General features: G+C 37.5%; 1 protein-coding gene across 2 annotated transcripts; it reads right to left on the reverse strand.

Moving 5' to 3' along the window:
- Window positions 1-41: 41 nt before the first annotated feature.
- On the reverse strand, window positions 42-22,524 carry LOC110066870 (uncharacterized). 2 transcript variants are annotated; one of them, XM_089284535.1, is made up of 23 exons: window positions 22,323-22,524; window positions 22,161-22,208; window positions 19,887-19,922; window positions 17,500-18,507; window positions 16,944-16,995; window positions 15,208-15,297; window positions 14,587-14,675; window positions 14,154-14,227; window positions 11,937-12,073; window positions 11,209-11,275; window positions 10,934-11,055; window positions 9,444-9,498; window positions 8,816-8,869; window positions 7,972-8,065; window positions 7,134-7,207; window positions 6,291-6,368; window positions 5,886-5,948; window positions 5,675-5,737; window positions 5,479-5,550; window positions 4,987-5,081; window positions 4,213-4,331; window positions 3,949-4,022; window positions 42-3,015 (listed from the first exon to the last, which is right to left on the reverse strand). In XM_089284535.1, the coding sequence occupies exons 1-23, from the start codon at window positions 22,405-22,407 to the stop codon at window positions 2,944-2,946; spliced, it is 2,721 nt and encodes a 906-aa protein (XP_089140661.1). In that variant the 5' UTR covers window positions 22,408-22,524; the 3' UTR covers window positions 42-2,943. The 2 variants fall into 2 exon arrangements, with proteins under 2 accessions (XP_089140661.1, XP_089140662.1); XM_089284536.1 differs by lacking the exon at window positions 15,208-15,297.
- Window positions 22,525-22,789: the final 265 nt, after the last annotated feature.

Here is a 22,789-nt window from a genome sequence, read left to right on the forward strand (position 1 = left end):
GCTGCTTTTGTGAAGCTAACTCAAACGATAATACACCTCACTTCCCGTTTTGCACCATTTTATTTGTCCATTCTTGAAGAGAAGTTGTTCGTGAGAACATTTTTAACTTACAGTTGATCTACAAACTCCAGTATTCTACTGCTCAGCAGAGTAAATGCCATTCTCAACCCCAGTACTACTCGTTCGAGGCTTTAGAGAAAAGAATGGGCAAAGGCAGCCAAAGTGACACACGGCTGTTCCTCATGTGCAGAAAGCAAGGGCTTGTAGAACAAAAATAATAATTTGCCGTGGTGTAAACCTTAATTGTAGTATGGGTGAAGTATTTTTAATTCTGGGACAGAAATTAACAAGGAATTTACTCTCAAATTTGGGTGTAACTCATGTCGCTAAGGGGTTATATAGCCAGTCAGTTAATTTAGACCACAGCAAATATGTATTAGGTATAGTTTTCATGCGAACGTGTACTGTAATATCACAGTATGTGAATAATAACATACAGATACAACCCCTTATTACATAACTCAGTAATTAACTCTGCAAACAATAAGTTTCGTTAATACAGTTATTTAACGTAACATACCCGAGAAATTATTCCCCTATAAATTAATTATTCACGTTTTGGATTCTTAGTTACCGACGTTCCTTCCATAACCACCGTTTCCGATTACTTTACAACGCAATATTCACCTATCGTTAATTGTTTACATAAATAATGAATTATCTGAGAACAATTTCAAATATACCAAACAAATTGGTACCTCCTAGAGTCAAACCAAGTCTTCGGATGATGATTGAGCAGTATTTTCATGTGGCATTGTTTATTATGATCTACAAGCCTAGTGTCTGAGGATATAACCGTGGTACGTGACCATTCAAATGAAAGATATTGCAGGGTAGAATTTTTGGAATATTTTTAACTTTCTGCTCTCAGGAGGTAAAGGATTTTATCTGAGGTTCATTCAGTTTTCAATATTGATAAATACATCTGGTTATGTCCACTTAACCCTTTCAAGAACCGACTTCAGATGCTTGAAGGATACAGGCCTTCGATGATGAAAAAGATGATGAAAAAGTTAACAAAACACAACCACACCTTACCAGCAATCGATCTAAACTGCTTCAAAAAAATATAAATAAAAATAATTGTCCTTTGTTGTTCAATTTTTTCCTGAACTACTGTTACGGAAACGTGGCTTAACTTGAACCTGTATAGGTTTCAACAGGTGGAATACCGTGTGTTCCAGTATGTATATAGATATATTCCTTTGGTTATATTTCTGGAAGGACGCTGTCATTATACTGAAGACAAAAAAAAAACATCTGTTGAGTTTCTACGTAATTTTAGTATAAATCTACCAGCGTTCTATAACGAATAACGTTCTCTCACTGGCTTCTCTACTCACCATCTATCAGTTCTGATGTAGATAGCGAACAGCCTTGCAATGTGCGGTTGTTAACAAAACGACGGCCGCTTCTTAGCGTTTTCGAAGTGTCTGTGACGAGGACTTAGATAAAGACTTGAACGACTAACAGATTTATACTATTAAACACTTAGATTATGAGCTCGAGATTTCTGTGTGTGATAGTCGACCAGGGCTGCAGGCTGGGCCCTCGTAAACTATCGGGAGATAGACATCTCGAGCTCATAAATCATAATCTAAAATTGTTAATTGTTCACACATTCAAAGTCTGCAAAAGTAAGAACAAGTGAACTGTTGCTAGGAGGTTCTGTAATTCTACTAAACGGAGACAAAAATGTTTTAAATTACTTTCATAAAACAACCCATAGAAAATGATCCCTCCATGGCGATGGAAATATGGCTTTCAGTTAATCCAAATGCACCTTTTCTACGAGCTATTCGCGACAATATACAACGGAAAAACACTGGAAAATTGTGGTAGACACTCGGCGGTCTCGGTGTAATGAGTCGAGAAGAACCACCTTACTAAATGGTACGTGAAATCAAAACAACTAAAAAACTACTTCAGTTAATGAGATCAGTAGTTGAAAAAAGTGAAGTCGCAGAATTTCAGAACACCATTAGTAAATTATTAGGAAACAGTCTTCTAGGATCACGCCACATTATCAAGCAAGAGATCACTAAAAAACCGCTAATTTAACTATAACAAAACTGTTCACACGTAAATAAAATTTTGTGTGCCGTAACACATCAACAAGTGCTTTCCCTCTGACAACCTGAGTTGATACAACTTTCAACCCAACACTGGTGTTTAAAACTTAGACGGTTGGGCGTGATTTTCAAAGGGGCACTTATTCACAAACTAATAGTTATTATTAAATTTATAACTAAACTTACTGGCACGTAATAATAAAAATCTCTTAAGTGATTTACATGGACGACTGGCCCATTCCGATACAACTAAATGCCAAATCCTTCAAGTGGTAAACATTAACACAACAGGAACTAAAACCAACTCTATCTACAACCAAATATTTTGAAAAATCCGTCTCGAAGTAGAAACAGAACTAAAATAGTCAGACCTAAGAGCCAGGCAAGACTTTTCTCATCCTCTGTGACATTCGTGTTAAGGCGTCACGCAAGTCATAGAAGGGTCACGTATGTTACACGAGAATCACGCGAGGCACGCGAGACACGTGAGTTGAAACAAAAAGTCTGAAGTTTGGAACAGTGAATTTTGTTGTTTCCGCAAAAAACATTTTGAAGTGAGACAATGACACCATCGCTTAGCTCCTAGATCTGACAAAATAACTATTCCACAGCAATATTTCCCTTTGGTATCAACAGAACATTATTTGAAAAATAAAATATTTTTTACCATTTTCATAAAAACTATATAAATGAATTTTCGTTAGTACCAATTTACCAACAAAATTTAAAGAATCACTTTGCCCATTTACAAGTGACCAAATTAAAATCCCTAGAGTGCTGATAAAATACTTTTTTTGGGGGTTGGCAAGAATCATTTGGCGAGTGCTTGGAGGATTGCATTCACTTCCTCCGCAACGGCTGTCAAGGCAAACTCAAATTGAGCCTGGAAACAAGAAAAAGATGTTACATTAGGAGTGGGCAGTACACAGGACGAAATGTAAGAAGGTAAGGCTTATTGCAGAATCTAAATACACTGAAAGGTATTCGCCTAGGAAGTGCGTCAGTGGGAGGGAAAGTTGATTGTGATCAAAGAAGAAAGAAGACCAAAGAGGCATCTGTACAGTGTTAGTCTCCATCTCAATTAATTATTCAAAAATAGCAAGAAAAACCGAACAACTGTGTAGCTAGCTTTAGTATTCCTGCCGATAATTTGTGAACATTTTACGTCTGTACAGATGAGTCTTCAGGCTTTTTATCTAGCGGTCTTGGCTAATTCAAAACAGGACTATCACTTTTTAGTATAAATCTACTAGCGTTCTATCACGAATGCCGTTCTCTGATTCGCTACGCTACCCGGTACTATCTATTCTGTGATAGATACTGAGTAGCGTACCGGTGTGCCCTTGTTAACAAAATCACGACCGCTCCTTGGCTTTTTCGAAGTGTCTGTGAAGAGGATTTAGATAAAGTTTTGGACGACTAGTAGATTTATACTAAAACAATATTATTATTCGCTCTCGATTTCAGAAATCTCGAGCTCATAATCCAATTGCTTAGTAGATCACCATTTTGATCACATTTTGTTTTCTTTTTCTGCGTAAGTAAGTAAACTTCCCCATTAATAACAGACACTGCGTAGCCTGGAATAAACGAGCAAAATATCTGAGCAGAACTGTTCTCAACAGGTTTGTTACAGATAAGTGTTGTAGATGAAAGAAGTCAAGACAATTTGGACTGGCAACCAAGAGAGCATCATGACAGATGATGATCAACAATTGGAAACTCAAGTCCAGTATAAAACCGTATCAAAAATGGCAAAAAAAAAAAAACACAACGCAGACATACAGATTGCACATAAGAACATTATGTCACGCACCTTGGTTTTGACCATTGATGGTCGCTGGTCACGGAGATGCTCCACAGTAGCAGCAATGTCAATTTCTTTGGCACCTGAAATAAAAGAATTATACATTTTACCATGTCCTCATTGGCTAGATCAATCTGCTGAATAACTTTTAAAGCATTATGGCACCCATGTGAAACCAGTGTCAAACGAAAGTAAAAAACTGTCATTTAAAACCTGTTCCATGTAATCCCACCAATCAATGACAGTTGATTGGTGTGTGCGCTTAATGCTCACCTCTCATCATTTTATTGAGCACCATGTCAATCAGTATGTAGGTTCCAGTCCTCCCCACACCCCCACTGCAATGCACGACTACAGGGGAGGCTCGGCCCCTAAAGCACTTGTTTACTTTCCTGCAAGAGACAGATAATTGTATGTGCAAACTTGTCACGTCACTGTTGGAATCTTACAAACATTTACAGAGAACAGTCTATTCTAGCATGAGCGTAGAACATCAGCTCATTAACTTCAATGTCATAGGCGGCGAGCAGGGGGCAGGGGAGCTCTAACCCCCGCAACGAAAATTTGGGGGTCAGCCTCTACATTTCGGTGCCAAAAGTACCGCTAGCGCAGTTTAAAATTAGTTTCACAAAATATTCCGGTCCGTGATCTTTTCATAAAATTCGTTACATCAGGCTCACGCTTGGCGAAGTACTATTTTGAAGGACGTTTTGGACTGCCTCGGCCTGTGTTCCTTAGAAGCATCATAAAGAAGGATTGTCTAAACAACTGCATTGTCATAAGTCTATTACGGACACACTGAACACTGTAGACATCGCAAAGAAGTTTGTTTGTGTAAAAGAACAGCGCAAAAGACATCTTGGAAAACAGGAGTAGAGGTATACGCTTAGCCTAGCGACGCGCCCCCTCATGTTTCAAAACGTTCTGCCGTCTCTGAATGTCTATCAAAGTCACCAACAGGTACCAAAAATTTCTAGTAAAAACCAGACCCTGTGTGTTACTAGATTGTTCATGACAAAGCTCGCATAGTTTTTAAGAATGTCTTACCGTCTAAATTCCAGAAGTGGTTTAGGAGTTGAAGGGACATTGAGATCAGGCCACGTGAGAAAATGAAACTGAGTGACTGTTCTTGTTTCACTGGTCTGTAACATTAAAATAACATGAGAAACATAACAATTTAAAGAACTAAGCATGCAAAAAAAAAGGATAAAACAGTAGGCCACAATGCATAGCATGCACAGTTGATTTCTAACGTCTTAAATCATCACAATTATGTTTATAAATATTTTTTTGTAACTTTTTATTGTAACTTTTTACATATTGTAACTTTTTTGGGTGGGCGAGCGAGCGAGCGAGCGAGTGAGTGAGTGAGTGAGTGAGTGAGTGAGTGAGTGAGTGAGTGAGTGAGTGACTGAACTTATATCTTAGATAAAGGTGCTCTTTCACGTGTGTGCAGGAATGAGGGAGAAGGTCTTCTTTTGGTGAAGGTATTCTCAGGAGTTTTCTGTTCACATACAAAAAGAGAATGGAAGAACCTACCTGTAAATTCTTTAAGTAAAAGCTTCTTACTAAGTAGTCTTCACACCATATATGCTCGGAGACAAGGTGAACCTAACACAAAAAAGAACTTAAAAATTACTCAAGCTGAAGCACTTGATTATTGTAACATAATTATTCTGGCCAGCAGGCATGACAGAACAACTGAGACAAAAATGTGCAATAAAAACGTGCTTACCTCGTAAATGCGATATGTGACAATCGGCTGCTGTTCTTCAGGCCAATATCTGTGACATTGAGGCTACAGAGACAGAATTTAACTAGGTCAGCAAAACTGGGATTTAGTGATTTCGACAAAATTTTCACAAAGATTCAAGTGAAAAACAAAAAGAGCCACCTAGCTATAGACACTTTGAAATTTCTTTTCTTATGTCATCGACGACACTTACCAGTCCAAGATCTGAGAGTTTTGTTAGGTTAACAATCACAACAACGCCCTGTTCCCACACCATCTGAAAATGAAAAGCATACCGCAAATGTTACAATACATTCTTGCCGGCAAATTTTTCTTCATATCCACTGGTCACACTGGATTTTTATTGATTACACCATATGGATATCTTTCAGTTGAGTACATGAAAACTGCCAATTATTCCAATAACACCTAGACATTTTAGGCTAAGCTCTTCTCCAATGGATTGTCTGAATCAAATGTTTAAATCGACTTGAAACTGTCAGAATGTAGTCACAAAGATGGCAAATATTAAGCAAACAATATGAGTAACATCTATTGGATTAACCCTTATGATGCCTGGTCTTAGTAGAAAATGCCACAGTACTCCCAGCATGCTTACCTGCCAGAAGTCTGACACAGTTTGAGCCAGGGGTCCCTGTGTTGCTATGTAAGAAGGATTTTTTGGATCATGATCTGTCTGTGGAAATAACCAACGTGGCTGTAAATAGCTACATCTACAGAGTACATCTTTTGGGGGATGCATTGGCCTAGTGGGTAGTCCCTCAAACTTTGAATAAGCAGTCTGGGTTAGAGCGTGGTTGGGCTCTTAGCTCTAATGGTGCCTCTCCACACTCAGAAGCATAAATGCGTTCAAGTTATTTGTTACAGAAACCAAGCATCCCAATAGTGTAGAATCTCATTCGAAGTTGGGGGAGAGGGGGGGGGGGGGGGGATAACAGTACTCCTAGATGCTAAATGATATGGATAAACAGGATAAACTCTAAAAATAAGCCAGTTTCCAGTTTATGAACCATAACCGCATGCATGCATTGAACCAATCGTTGTTAACCACACAAAAATCAATTTCATGAAAATGTTCACTTGACTGTGAAAAGTAATTCACATTTGCTTTGGTTTTGCCTTAGAAAACTTATACCACTTTGTCTTTGAATAAAGCGGTTTTCAACTGAGTGTCATAAAACCAAAACCAAACCAATAACTCAACAATTAGACTTCTTGAGGAATCTCAGCCCGTAGTAAAACCAAAACCAAAACCAAAGTAAATGCCTGATTACTTTCGACACTCGATTGAAAACCTTTCTATAAAGTAAAACCAAAACCAATTGTGACTCACTCACACAGGTTTCCCCACGTCATAGTGTTTACTCTGGTTTCAATTTCTCCATGCTCAATCGAAAACTGCTCAAACCACTAAGAAATTAATTTTAAGCTACAGACTTACCACATAGCTTGCATTGATGTAGTCTGAGCCAGTAGCACTTGCAGTCTCTTTCAACAAAACCCTGTTATGATCATCTGCAACGTAATGACATGGGAGTTGGCTACAAGGTTAACTCTATCCCCAAGATAACAATTCTCTTTACTGGATACAATGAATTTCCTTTAATTATGGCTTTAAGGATTTATTTGCAAATGAAGATATTATCCCTTGTTGAGATTCAGATGAGAAAATTCACTAATGGTGTTTCTAACAAGTTTTAGTATAAATCTACTCACATTCTATCTTGATTGCCATTCTCTAATTGGCTACGCTACTCACTATCTATTCTGTTGTGGATGGTGAGTAGCGTAGCAGTGTGCTTTTGTTAACAACCTAGCAGCCCCTTTTTTGCATTTTTGAAGTGTCTGTGAGGGAAGCTATTTAGATTAAGTTTTAGATGACTCAGATTTATACTAAAACAATATTACAATAGATTATTTGCTTTCGTTTTCTATGAAGTGGTAGTTGATTCGGCCTTCCGCCTCATTAACTATCATCTCATACAAATCTTGAGCTCATAATCTAATTGTTAAATAGAAGTGCAAGAGGAAGTTTGAGAGAGAGAAAAATGCTGTGAGAACACAAGCCACAGATCAGTGATTCCAGGGCTTTTTCAAGCTTATCCCCAACTTTCAAGAGTGCTTCTATAACTATATGTTAACCTATTCTATTTCATCATTATGTCAACAGCTCATACCATTCTTTGTTTCAATCAAGTTATCAAAGTATCGAGTTATAGAAGTATGTGTTTTAGTGCACACTTTTTTTACAAGGTGTTTTCCAATGTTTAAATACGTACATGGCAAGACATCACTGTAACGGTTTTTGCGAGCATTCTTTTCCAACTTTCCGATTTCCCTGCTGTTAGGCTCAGCCTCATATGTCTTCAGAGCCTAAAACAAAAAGGATTTTTAATATACTGAATATACTAAATGAAATAATAACGTTTTTGAAGATCTGGCTCTATTCTGGTAAGTTACAGATTCTTTCTTAGCTTTTTACAGCAAAGTTATCATAGTTTCTACCCTGGATTACTCAAACTGATCTGAACCCCACTAGACTGAAGCTTATTACTACTGACTGCACTAAATTTCTCATAGTTTACAACATTAGAATCAAGTGGAACAGTGTACAACCTTCATTGTTACTGTTGACATTGTCATGATATTGTTATTATTGTTATAGTTATTGTTACACGTTATCACATGCCAGTATTTAAGCAAGGGTTTCATTAACATTTTCATCAGGTGGGCAACTGGTTTACACAGGCAGGAAAATCTTTTTTAACTGAACTTCATTATAAGAAAAACTTTCCCTAGGTGGTCGAATCAGATGGGAAAAATCATCCTCACTGGTAAATTTGCTGGTGCCCCACTCTTAATGAAACCCCCGTATAAGGAGATGTATGACACTGGTTGGTATGTTTTAGTCTAAGGTCGTGAGTTTGTCAAAAATCATAGTTAACAGGGAGATCTCCCATCAGCCAGCAGGTAATCTACTGATGCCTGCAGTTTTCTCCAGGGATGTTCCAAGGATTGCTCTCTTATTGGCATTTTTCTCATGCTCCCCTCCATTTAAGCACTGCCTTTCAACAAGTTAACAACATAAGAAGGCAAATTAAGGAAAAGAATTGACAGTGTTACCTCCCACTCCTTGTTCAGCCGATCCTTGTTGTTAAGATGGTCCTCCATGTATGACTGAAAAATAAGCAGAGTATCATTTATAAAACACTCCAAAAGGAATTGGCATTTACCAAGTTAAGGCAAGATGCTTACAACTTCCTAATAATTCTCTTCCTTTAAGTTTTTCACAAAAACCACCAAAGTGCAAACAAGAAATGATACTACAAGGATGAAATAACCACAGGGGAAATCCCATATGAAAATGGCCAGGGATGTTCATCGTTTCCCTTAGAGGGGTGTAAATCACAGATTTGGATCCGTGGTCCAAGATCACTTGAATCATGATGCATCAAAGAAACCGATCAATCCACTCTAGACATTGATTCACTGGCTCCTTTGATGCACAACGACCTGAGTGATCCTGATCCAGATCACCCCTAAGGAACCCACCCTCGGTCTCACTTTGGGTGTTCAGGACAAAGCACCACTATCTTTAGCCATTGAGGTATCTTCTTTATAGGGGGCAAACCAGAAATGAATGTTGCTCCTGACACACCCAGATTACTCTCCTTAAGAGCTTTAATCCAAATTAAAGTATCCTCGACCTTTTCACATGGGATTCCTCCCCCTCAGAGGATGAAATACTCACCAAGACTACATGTCCAGTGGAAATGTCCATGTTGGGTACAACAGGCTCCTCGCTCCTGAAACAAAATTAATTGTATTACAACTTTCTTTAATTTCAACCTGTCAACTTTTTCTAAGTCAAAGTTCCACGATTTTTGAATCTGACTATATCCATTCATAAAAAAAAAATGACCTTTCATATATTCACTTGCATACATTTCTTCCGAAGACATCTCCAACATTTCCAAGCGCCATGTTGTAGGTATATTTTCCATGGAAATCAGAGAATTCAGAGAGGTGTACCATCATTTATACGGACTTTTCTTTCCTTGAATTGGTTCGAGTTAACATATTTTCAAAAGTAGGTCATTTAAGGCTAGAGTAGCTCAAATACTATTAAGCTGGGCAAGTGAAATTGGTCCAAAGGTGTGAGTAGACATAAGATCAACATTTTGGACCCACAGGCATGAGGATTGACAAGTATAACTACAGTACTGACATCAAGTCAGGAAGGATTAAATAGAGGATATTACGAGGCACCACAAAGATATGAATTTTCTTTTCGAGTGATAAAAACAACATTTTACAAATACGCACAACAAGCAAGTGAAATACTGTTTTTAACACGAGAAAATAAAATTCATATCATATCAAGGCACCATGTAATTTTCTTTTTGTTGTAGCCAAACCGACTGTTTGCACAAACTGCGAAAAAACAGGAAATGACATCATATATAATATAGTTAAATGAAATTTAACATAGTTAACGACCAGGAGCTAGTCTGGTCAGTAGCGTTTTTATGGGCAGTTGTTAGTGTCTTGGCCATCTGTGAGCGTTTGGTTAGTGTTTGGTGTGTTCTGTAGCGTTTGATATAGTTCAATGAAATTTTACATAGTTTATGACCAGGAGCTAGTCTGGTCAGTAGCGTTTTTTTTTTTTTTTTTTTTTTTTGTAGGTGTTTGATAGTGCCTTGGCCATCTGTTAGCGTTTGTTTAGCGTTTGGTGCATTCTGTAGCATTTGCAGCAGTCATATGGTCGTGAGAGCCCTGGGGCTGACAATGTCCAGCGGTATTCTTGATTAGTACGTGTGTTGTCGTCCCATGTGCTCGCAGCATGTTCATACTTCTGTTAGTGTGGCGCTGTGGATTGAATTATAGTTTAGCGGTTCTTGGCGTTCCCTCCCTATCCCCCCCTCTTTTCAGCTTTTTTTTTCCCCCACCAATGTCATCTGGCTTGAGTGTGACAGGTGCCTGTAGGGGGCTTGGCGCAGGGGGCTCATGGCTTGGTTGCGGGTTGGGCAGGCCAGTCGGATGTTCTACCGCCTTGGGGATGTGACTACAGTTGCAGCCCCCAGGCTTTGTAGGCACCTTCCCTCCAATAGCGACTTGGGCGTTAACCTCAGAAGAATAAAGGTTCCAGACATAGTTTCGTATGAACATTACGAAAAACTGATTTTCCACTAAAACACTCAGTATGATAAAGTAAGTTGCACTCAAGTCACTTTGTCTTACCATGAGTATTTAGGAGTTCTGCCACTTCCCAACCCCTTCTCCTTCTCCCCGTGCTGTAAGGGTGTGGTCTTAACAGGTGCACTGTCCCAGCCTTGGGTGGCTCGCAGCTGACGACACAACTCCTGAGCAAAATGTAAATGGGACAGATAAGGATGATAATCAGAAAGAGTCTTTGGCTAAGATTTACATGATTCACATCAGAAGTTTAAGAAATGCATAATCTAAAACATACAACTTAAAATATTTTTCTTAAACTCTAAAGCAAACAGTTTTACCTGATAGTCTGCAGCTGCCTCCTGGCCGGGAAGAGTGACAGGTTTAAAGTTCTTTGCTTCATTGTGTCTGAAAAAACAATAAAATAATGTCAATCAAGTTCTTGCAAGATGGAATCACATGTCAATGTACATTTGGCACACACGCTTACTAGTGACCCTGATTGACTGCAGGGTTTGGATGCAACTGCAATCTGACTGAGGAATCTCAAGTGCACATGCTAGTGAAAGAGCGAATTTCACTGATTAGCCAACCAACAAAAGTCTAACTAGTCACTGTCACAAGTCCATCCACGCAAAGCTAGCTTATTGACTACAAAACATTGAAATATCCTTTTGAGGCATGGGCACCTGCGAGCCCATTTACTAGTTTATTTGGCCAATCAACAGAAGTAAGTGTTGAAGTTGACATTTTAGAAAACGCTTTTCTAAAGGCAGAATGATCGTCACTGTGAAAAGGAGAGAACCACAAAACAAAACAAATGTGAATTTACCCAGCTATGAATTTACACATCAGAGAGCAAAATGGAAAGGAACCCAAGTGACATATATTTAAGATTTAAGATCTTACGAAAGTGCCAGAGCAAATTTGAATGCTTAATTTATGACAGGAAGAAATCAATTTACTTAATTGTTTTATCACTAAAATAACACACAAACAAAGATTTCAAACCTACATGTAACACTCAAGTTAACAAAAAGATGGAACAGATGAAACAAATGGTACCTACCTTCTCATCATAAGGTAAATTGCAACTGCTGTCAGCACCACTCCAGTAACACAACCCACAACAATTATAGTTATAAGAAAATACTTTGGCTGTTGAGTTTCTACAGATCGTTGAGGATGCCCTTTTACATCCCGTTTCTGCAAGCACAAAAAAAGTATTGTTGTTACTATTTTGTACAAGCTTTTTGCTGTATGCACATAGAAAATAGAGAAGCTACAAATCGTATTTATGGAAAACAGCAAACAACAAAAAATACTTTTGCTGCTGTACTCAGCCATTTTTACAAGTACACTGAACATAATCATTTGAAGTTGCTGTGCTGTTTACCATTTGCCATAAGAGTAGAGGATTTAAGAATGACATTTACTGCAAACAGCAAGTAGAAAAATTTGTGTCTCATTTAATTTTAAATATAGAGTCAATCCAACACAAAAATAGAAACAAATCTCCCAATCACAGCAAATACAACAAAATTAATATTCTCACTTAATCAAGTGCACACAAGTTAAGCTGGACAACAAAGTTTTCATAATGATTGCTGTTTGCCATTAAACCTCTTAACATCTGAACATCCATGTTTTTATGTCAGTTTCCTTTTCTTTTTCAGATTCAAGGAGAGAAAATTGACTATATTGTTGTTCAGTAGCTCAATTTTGTACAGTGGAATTCTGATTTTTTTAACCATCAAGGGAAGGGAAAAATGGTTTGAAAAGTAGAATAGTTCAAGAAATTGTGGGTACAATTACAGCGTTTGACTGAGGAGAGGGAAACCGCTTTTGGTTTGAGTTATTGGGAGACTTGAAAAATTGCAGATTTGTGAAATCAGGATATTCTGCTACACTTCAAAATTCTCACAACAGATGGAATCCAATCAACAATTTCTTGCCCATGATATGACTCAAATGAATAATATGTAGAAAAAGACCTTTTTTAAGTTGGTACAAAGAAAGGAAAAGGAGAATTATGACATGGTATAAAAAAACAATGATATCATCTTTTCTCAACAGATTGCAGTTGAAGCCAAATTAGCATAAAATCAGTAAAATGTAAATTAAACTTTTTTTTGGTTGAAGTGGATGTCAAAATTCTCAATAAGTTACAACACACAAGTAGAGCAATTTACAGTGACAGTAGATCTACGACAAAAGTGAAATTCAGAAATTCAAAATCAAAAAACACTGCATCAATCAACAAAAACATCTCTTGAAAGGTGAACTTGCTAAAGATGAAGTGGAAAGCCAGCGTAGACAATTCATGAAAATGACTGGTTTTGATCAATCATCTCTCTAATGGCAATTTTACAAAAAGTTTACAACGATCACCATGAAATAAGATGACATGGACTGTGAATCTTTTTACCTATATTCCACTGACAAACTTCACCCAAATTCACAAGGCTGTATTTCAAAGGAAGTAACTCAGTTCTTTCTCACACTACAGGTGCTTATTGAGGCAGGAAGGTTTCATTCAATGAAAATTTCTCCACTTATGTATTATTAATAACCTTCATCGTGAAGCAGCCTTCTGTTGAACTAATGACTTATTAATAAGGAAGTGCTAAAGATGAATGATTAATTTTTTTTTCTTTTTTAGGGCAACGATAAACAATGGTCTGAATGAATTTAGACATTTTCATTGTCAAACTGAAGCTTTAATCTCCTCTATCCTTACAACTTTAACACTAATCATTTATTCATTTATCCAGGTGTTTTCTATTGGGTGCAGAGAAAGTTTTCTGTTTGGCCAGAAAATTGAGCCTGTGTGTTGAAAATCACTGTTAGATTGCAATCAAATAGGCATCATAAGGGGTTACTATACAAAAGCCAATTAGAAAATTTCACTTCAGATAACAGAAATATTCTGTGTGTCTGCAAGTCTGGCAAATTTGAAATACAAAATAATTCTTCAGTGTACAATGGGAATGTTATGTCCATCCAGAGTAATTGTATGTTTGTCTGTTACAATTTTACTAATAATTGTAGCACAGCTCGAAGGCTTCATTAAACTAAGTTTATTCTAATTTGATTATTTGTTAAAATCAGCTGATACAAAACAACAGAAAACAAGTGTCACTGGTGAAAATGCAGTGCTCGACTGTTCGATGCAATGTGGAGTACTTTTCAAAATCCCTCAAAGTCATGCTCCAGAGTAAAAACTGAGATTGATTTTGTGACACTTTGCCAAAATTACTAGTTCACAACCTTAGTTAAAACTTACTGGCGAATCTTCATAATCAGCAGACATGATCTCCAGACCACTGTTTCTTTGCACATCTCCCTTCACACTTGGCTCTGTACAAGAAAATGGAAATATGATTGCAAACATTACTAAAAGAACTAACAATAAATGAAAACATCTTGTTCCAGAACATATCCACACCACCTCCACAGAGCTTTCCAGTTGATACCTCCCCCCTAGAAATTTCCAGGGAGCTGCATACTTTCCTTTCAAACCTTCAGCATTGGACACCTGCTCCCCCTGGAATTTCCAATGAATTTCTATGGGATTGCTATAATTGATATTTCCTGGAATGGCACAATGTGGCAATCCAGACCAACATTGAATTATGCTCAGTTATAATAAGCCCTTTTTAATGACTAAATCAGGAGGTCTGAATTTGTAAAAGTATTTTAGTATTTTGTATCTGTACCTTTCTTAATCCTCTCAGCAACATTCTTGGGTTCTTCAAGGGTGTATTTCGTCTTTGCCATCTTCAACTTGACTTTGGAGTCATGAACTCTGTTGAAAACAAAGGTTTTGTGTAAGTAATGCCTCAATGCAGCTCACTCAGCATAACTCCAAATTCAGGAATTCAATATTCTCCTAACTTAAATTTTATAAGAGAATGGAGATCAGTAAAGAGAATCTGTATTTTAACTGTATAAGGGTTTAAAACATTTAAACTGGAATCAGCTGTTACACCACAAATTACACTGTAGAGTTAAAAACCTTTACATGCGCTCTCAAAAATTCAAACTTGGAAGTTCAATCTATGCCACCCAAAACTGCAGTTAAATCTAAATTTAATTTTCAAATTATGTGTCCCGTCTCAAAACCTGATATGCAAGAATTTAGAATTGACTAACAATTTGTTGCCTGTAGTAAACTCAGGTTCACACACATGTTTTTTAGATCTCCCAAACTCCCCATTGAGTTCTCAGCTTGGCTATGTAAACATGGAGTATGTTTCATATTAGTAAATGTTTTATATGAGTGTCTTGAAAACTGATTTTGTTTATTTGAACGAGCGATTAAGTCATCATTAGCTTACTTCATCACAGTAAACATGGGGGTTGGTGCATTGTTCCAAAGCGCATTCTGAAGTGCTGCTGCAACTATTTTGGCTTGGGTTGTGGTTACGCTGTGTAGATTTAGAGTGTAATATGTTTTGTCATAATACTGTGTGAAACATAACTCAAGGAGCAAGAGAACAATTTAGTTTTTAATCAATGCATGCAGTTATTCAGTCTTTATTATTTTGATTTATTAATAGTGTCAAGCAATTAATGATTAAGACCTAGGTTCAACTTTTTCTTATTACCTCTCTCTCACAATTTAATAGCCAAAGGTGTCAATATAAAACATGTAAAAACTTATGTCAGTCAAACTGGATTGGAGGAAATTTTTAAGTGATCTAAAGCCCTATTCATAATTACTACTACTACTACTACTACTACTACTACTAATAATAATAATAATAATAAATTTAATTCATATAGCACCATTCCTATGCTCATGGTGCTTAACAAAGATATGTGTAATATTATACAATCAGTTATAAAATCTATACAAAAAGATCAAGGTTTAAAAACTAAGAAAGTACATTATACCTACAATAACAGCGAGTCGCTATCTACAAACAGTTAAAGTTCTCAATGGAGTTTGACTTGGGCAAGGCAAGTGGCAGATTGTTCCATAATCTTGAGGCGCATCAGGGCTTCAAATAATTTCCCGTCTGGTGCCAGTCAAATTGTCTGGTCAAACCTATTTTTGCTCGGACATATCCCATTTTTGGCCGGACAAACATCAATTATGTCTTATCACTACAAAAGTGCCCCTCCCCCCTTCACATGATGTTTAAATATGAAACAAGTAAATTTTCAAAGCATTTATTGTACACGAGCATCAACCTCAACGCAGGAAAACATTAAATAAAGTGGAACGCACGGTACAGCAAAATCAGTATCACATTTGTGCGAAAATTTGCAACCATAGCCTGAAATTTTATGAGTATTACAAATCATTTATTAAAAGTTCTTGGTGTGGTAGTTAAGTATCTGCCTTTTCCCCCTCCTTTTTCACAAATGCCAATATTATTGAACCTTTAAATATTTAAAACTTGAAACTCTAGATTTTTTTCTTTACCAGTGTAAAAAAGCAAACAAATTGTCTGGCCATCTACGGATTTGACTGGACAAAACCTCTTTGACCAGGCATAGTCCGTTGACCGGCTGTTATTTGAAGCCCTGTGCATTCACTAAATGTCATAGCACCATAGGTCTTTGTGAAAGACCTTGACTGATCTAACAGTTCATTGGTGACAGATCTCAATGATCCAGAGTGAGAGTGAGAGTGAAGCATATCCACCAAATATACTGTAACTTGAGTCCAAAACTATATTACTTACATTGCTTTGTACATATTTTTCGGACACTTAAAATTTCGGATGCTAAAAAATTTCTGATGGTCTTATTTTCAGACACTTTTTGTCCGAAATTTTTTGCGAGTAATGTATCATTCCATAACTCAATCCTAAAGAGGTTCTGACAATTTTTCTGTATCCTTAATGAAGCCTGATGACTTTAACCACTTAAAAATACTAATTCTGTTTATGTTAAAGTCATAGAGGTCTTTTCCTCCCACATACCAATTTATAAGGTTAATTAGAGAGAGTTTTGGACCAGTTATCTCAACTCCAGCTTGCCCTTTTAAAAAAAATCAATTTTCATTGCACTCTAATATCTGTAGCTTGTAAGGTAAAGAACTGTTGCAGGACAACAAACTTACTTTCTGTTCAAAGACAGTTGGATGTTTCCCTCCTCATGTGCAGAAGAATCAGCTTAAAGGGAAAAAAACAAACCTTGTTAATAGTAGTCTTGAGCTTAAAATATAGATACAGTCGAACCTCCTTTAAGTGACCACTCAAAATATCAAGCCTAGGTGGTCCCTTAGGGGAGGTGGTTGCTTACAATGAGCTTAGACCATATTTACCATTTTTGGTCGAAATTTTGCCTCATTAGCATATGGTAACTGCAGATACTTACCCCATGTTTTAAATGTGTTTATTTATGTGAAAAGTCAATTTGGAGAAAAAATTTGGTACTTCCCATTGAGAAATTTCCATTTCTTGTACTACCCTGGAAAGCGATAATGTCACAAAACCTTATTATCCAATTTCTGCTCTATTATCTGTCAAGAATTTAATCAGCGATAACGATAATTCTCTCTTAGCTGAGGATTTTCTTTTTTCTCTTCACCTGTGTGCTTAACAATGTACATGTATTGATCTCTATTTGTAATGAGAATTCAATGTTGATCACTCACAACAGAAAATTATCCTTACCTTGTTCCTTGTTCACTTGATCACTGCCATCTTCCTTCACAGGGATAAAGTTGTCTTTGAACAGTTTAGAAGCCTCTTCCTTCTTGACCGCATTTGGAACCTCTACTATGGAGCTCTCTCTCTGGGTTTGAAAGAAATCTTCCACTCGTTTGTAAGTCTTCTCGGGATTTGGTCCTTGATCAATGTCAGCTTTGACTTGCTTCACTTGCCCTTTGACCATGACCTTTCCTTCACTCTTAGTGTTAGCAACCTCCTCTGCAAAGGCTTCCTTTTCAGTCTGCATGTGGTTGCCTTGGAAACCAGGATTATCATCAGGGACTGACAAGGTTTCACGTGAAAGAGGAATTGGTGGAAGTTTCTTTTTGTCATCCAAAGTCCTTTCATTGCCAGCAGACATCATTCCACTATTTTCATCTGAATAAAGCACATCACTCTTTTTGGAAGATAATTCTGTGCTATGTTTCACAGAGTCTCTTGATTGCATTGATTTGTCATATTGATTGTTTTCACCTACTAAATAATTCTTGCTACCTTGGGAAGAATCACGTATATTGCCTACACTGTGTACAGAATCTCTACTTTCTTCATGTTGTCGTATATGTCTTCTAGCTTTTAAGTCATCATAATCATATTCAGCTTGATGGTGTGCTTTGTTAAGCTGTTCTGGATCAGAGTGAGGGCTTTCTGTGGTACCGTCATGTTTGCCTGCATTGATCTGACCCCAGTTCTCCAGCACCTCAGGTGGTAAAGGCCCACCACGTACAGGTAACTTATTCAGCCCTCTTCTCTCGTAGCGCGCATCATCTCCAGCCAGAGACAGTATTAAATTTCTATCATCTCTGCTATTTTCATATTCATTCTCATTCAAGATCCATTCAGAATCGTCCAGCCGACCTGGTGGAAACGCCTCCCTTTCATTAAAATTCTGTTCATAGTCATTCTCAATGGGATTGTATTCGTTGGTATTGATTCTTTCCCGTAGCTGTTGTCTGCTATAAGCTGGGTAATCTGCAAAAATATGGCAGTGTTAGAAAAGTTTTTTTCTAGGGGTGGTTTTCACCAGCAACGGAGTCAGAGTAAGAGTCATAAGAGAGCTTAAAACCTAGTGACAATTGAAAATAGGAGTTGCTCTAATACAGAGTCATAAGCTCGATGGAATCAGAGTTGGAAGAATCAAAATGTTTCCATTTGTTCAGACTCCGCCAATGACTGAGTCACTTATGATCCAGTGAAAGCTAGATTGTCCGAGTACAATGCTAGAAATTTCTGCTTGCAATTCCAACAATCTAGTCCTCACTAAATCAAAAACAACAGAGTCATGAGTGGAATTGGTATTCTGTTTCTGACTCCGTCTGATTGATTTTCACCAGATCATATCACTCTGCACTTCTGATTACAACTCTGTTGCCGATGATAACCAGCTGAATGAGACTAAAGGGGTCCCTTACAGAACAAGGATAAATAAAATTGTACTTTGAATAGGTCAAGGGAGTGCAAAGTGCTAGAGCTTATCCCAACTTGCGAAGCATGATGGGCATTGCTCCTGTTGGATGAGACCTAGTCCATCAAAGATTACCCCCCTCCCCTATCAATCACATCTTCAAGCTGCCCTAACAAGTGGGCGACACCCACTTACACATGGGAGTAGCCAGGAACTGTGCGAGTAAAGTGCGCCATTCAATGGCTACAGCCAATGCTACAACACTCAAACCATAACAGCACCAGCGCCACGCCTCCAAATGCAAAAACAAAAATGTCTTGCTTTTGATCATGAATTTTAAACTAAATGTATGAAAATAATATTAGAATAATAATATTACAATAGAATATTAGAATAATAGAAAAATATTATTCCCAATTTGTGGGAGGTGCAGTGGCCTCATGGTTAGTGCGCTCCGGATCAAGTGACCCAGGTTGGAGCCCTGCCGGGGATATTGTGTTGTGTTCTTAACCAAGACACTTTACTCTCACAGTGCCTCTCTCCACCCAGGCGTATAAATGGACACCGCGAGCTTAATGCTGGGGGTAATAACCCTGCCATGGCTAACATCCCATCCAAGGGGAGTAGAAATACTCCTAGTCGCTTCATGCTACAGAAACCTGGATAAGTGCCAGAGCAAGTCTGATGGGCCACTTGGCTTGTATGCAGACTTCACCTATTATTCCCAATTTATGTGCACTAGCTTCAAACAGAGGCTACAACATAATACAAATGTTTATGACAATATTCTTTAAAAACAATGGAAACTGAATCTAACAATAAGTGTATCACTGATAATGACAGAATGCTGTTTTTCTCAAAATTGTTGTGCTATCAAGGATTGCTTTCTTTGATGAGCAGCAACATTAAAGCTTAGAAACAATATTCACATGAGAAAAATAATTACCTTCATCAAGAATTATCTCCCTTTTACACTGAAAAACTGTGGAAGAACAGATTTAAATTAAACTACAGAAGATTTACTTAAAATGAACTTAAATTAATAGCAAGTTAAGAACAATGTGTCGTCATTTTACAGTTATTGCAAACTCCACAGACTTTAAAAGCAAATAGCCTAGACAGACTGCATTTTTGTTGGATGTCAATCAGCTGATTATATCCTACTTCTGTGTTAACCCATTGACTCCCGGAGCTTTTTGCCAAAAACGCATTTTTTGGACATTTTGGAGATTTTCAGCCTGCATATGGGCCAAATAAACTCCAATCTACCCAAAAAGGCATTTGCAACATGACAGCATGGCTCTCTTTCCACTAGCATCGTGTTTACGACATGTTGCTCGGGCATGTACAGAAATAAAACTTTCAAGTTTTTGGACGAGAAATTAGTGACCTATGTCTTTAGGGTTTGCAGTTTTTTAAATGTTTTTTGCCTTTCCTTTTTCTCCTTTTCTTGTCTTTTTGCTGCAGTGATTGACCTTCTACTAGGCTTGCTTCCAGTTCAAAAATTTCTGAGAAAGCATCAACGAGACGGGCAATTTCTACCATGGAGTAGCTTCATGTAGTTGTAGAAAGTTTTGCTCAGAGTTTTTCACTCAAATTTCTGAGCATTTTCATGCATATTTCAGGCTCCTTTGAGCCAATACCCCTGATCTGGGTATCATTGGAAAGATCTTTTCCTCCTGTGTAACTTGAGTTTAGATGATGCCAGTTTTGGTCAAAGGTGATGACATCAGGAAGTAGAACAAAGGCCAACGCTTTTTATGGTCCGTTATGGACAGCACAGGACTCAGTCAATTGGTTAATAGAACTACATGTTTTACCGAGAATTGACAGGCATCCACTAGTGTGAATTTACAATTCTTAGCTTCTTTTAAAAGAGGATGTTGGTTTACATTATTTAGCCTGAATTTCAGCCACCTCCTCCCTTTGCTTTCTAATAAATTTAAAAATAGCTATTGCCTTAGTATGAACCCTGTAGAGAGCTCTCTACAGCAGACATGCTTGGCTTTCTATCAGGTGTGTCACCAAAGTGAACAAACTGGCATAATTCAAATCAGGTTTGACAGTGTACTGTTCCCTTGAAAGGAAAACGTATCCTCTCCTCCACTCCAAACCCAGTAAAATGCTGGAAAGTATTATTTAATTCTTTTTTTTTTTACATATTTGATGAATGATCTTTTTTTATGAATACTCTTGACAACACTGGAAAATTTCAGTAATGTGAGCATTAAGCGAGACACGCTAAGAAACTGTTCAGAAAATCCGCCAAGTAAATGCTGATTTTAATATACGTGTTTTAAGACATCCGTACATGTTTGTGAAGAGAACAAAAAGCACAAGTGTTGTGGTATCTAGGTATCTGAATCCCGAGAAAAGTTACATTTTGAGATTATTGAAGGAAATCGAATCTATGTGTGCGAATACTTTGTTTATACGAACAAGAATGAACAAAAGACTTTTAGATACAGATAAAGGGTACATATTATGAATAAAATTAACATGTCGGGCTGAGCGACATGATAAAGCCAGTCAAACTCATGGAGTCGACATCTGTGCGGGGATACGTATAAAGATTTGCTTCAGAACAGAATGACTAAATTGATAGAGATATTCGTTAAAACAGGAGCAGTCGGAATTTTGAACAGTTGTTATTTAAAAACATCCTACACAAAATGAAGTTCAAAATTAGTATGCAAAAATATTTTATTTTGTTCCTCATGAGTGCCCACTTTACAATAAGGACGAAACGAAAATATTTCGCTTGGTATTCAACTTGTGACAAATCACTTAAAAAAGAAATTTTAAAACACGGGAAAATTTCTGTTAAATTTCGCTCAAAAGGTTTTTCACTGGCAAAAAGAAAACGAAAGATTACTATTTTTCGAGTAGGCGGGAAGCGTATTCAAATTAAGTCGAACCAGGTTAATCAAAATCAAACCCTTCGTTCTTTACTAGTATAATTTTCCAAATGTATCTCAAAACTGACTTATACAAGCCAACCAAGGCTACTGTCAGCACTATGGAGTGTTGTAATGAGTTATCGACAAAGTAAAATTCAATTTGAACCCAATTTTAACGTTGTGAAGTCTCGACCGGTGACCACAGAATGGTCAACGAGATGGATCAAGAAATAGGAGGCAGACAGAGATCGGGGTCAATCAAACATTGAGAGAAAAAAAAACTTCCTTACAATAATTCCAATAATCTCGTTTCTACTTACATCGATTGCAGTATTCGCCAATTCCACAGTCAGCCCCAGATGAACAGGCTAAAGGAAGCAAGGGGAAGAAAAATGAGTCGATTTCTGACGCTTTGAAGAGCGTTCTCGAATCTCTGATCAATCACACCGAGGCGAGCACCTGATCATGAAGGGAAAACTTACCGACCGCCGGCGATTCCCTAAGATGTCCATAGTCAAGAAAAAAACAGAACAAGAGAAGTATGTACTTCAGATTTTTAGAATCCATGGGCTTGCCATGGATTTCGATAAGGAGAAAAAAGTTTCAAAGGTAGACAACGCTATGATCTATGTAACGCTTCGCCATCTTCTCCCACTCGGCCATCAACAACAGAAGTACGATTGAGTCCCCGGATGTTTATTTGTTGTCGGAAGTTGTCGATCATGTATTGTTCATACGACCAATCAGAACGCAGTAAATCTCGTTGGCAGGTCGACCATCTGTACATTTGACGCAACGACGCGGAAAAATGAATAAAAATTGCTTCTTTTTGTTGTCTTCGTACATGTTCGATGCCAATTCTTGTTCTTTCAAACTTGATTTTAAGCGTGATTTTGTTTCTCGTACAAATTATCTCGGGCAATTCACATTCGAAAATTACGCTCAACTT

The sequence above is a fragment of the Orbicella faveolata genome, unplaced genomic scaffold, assembly GCF_042242905.1.
Source record: "Orbicella faveolata isolate gen_17 unplaced genomic scaffold, um_ofav_v1 contig_13, whole genome shotgun sequence".
NCBI lineage: Eukaryota > Metazoa > Cnidaria > Anthozoa > Scleractinia > Merulinidae > Orbicella > Orbicella faveolata.

Coding starts and splice junctions, on each gene's coding strand:
- LOC110066870 (XM_089284535.1), bottom strand. CDS start 22,407: ATGGATTCTAAAAATCTGAAGTACATACTTCTCTTGTTCTGTTTTTTT. Junction 14,228..14,586: donor TGCTGAGAGGATTAAGAAAG/GTACAGATACAA, acceptor TTTCTTGTACAG/AGCCAAGTGTGAAGGGAGAT. Junction 12,074..14,153: donor CTGATTATGAAGATTCGCCA/GTAAGTTTTAAC, acceptor TTGTGCTTGCAG/AAACGGGATGTAAAAGGGCA.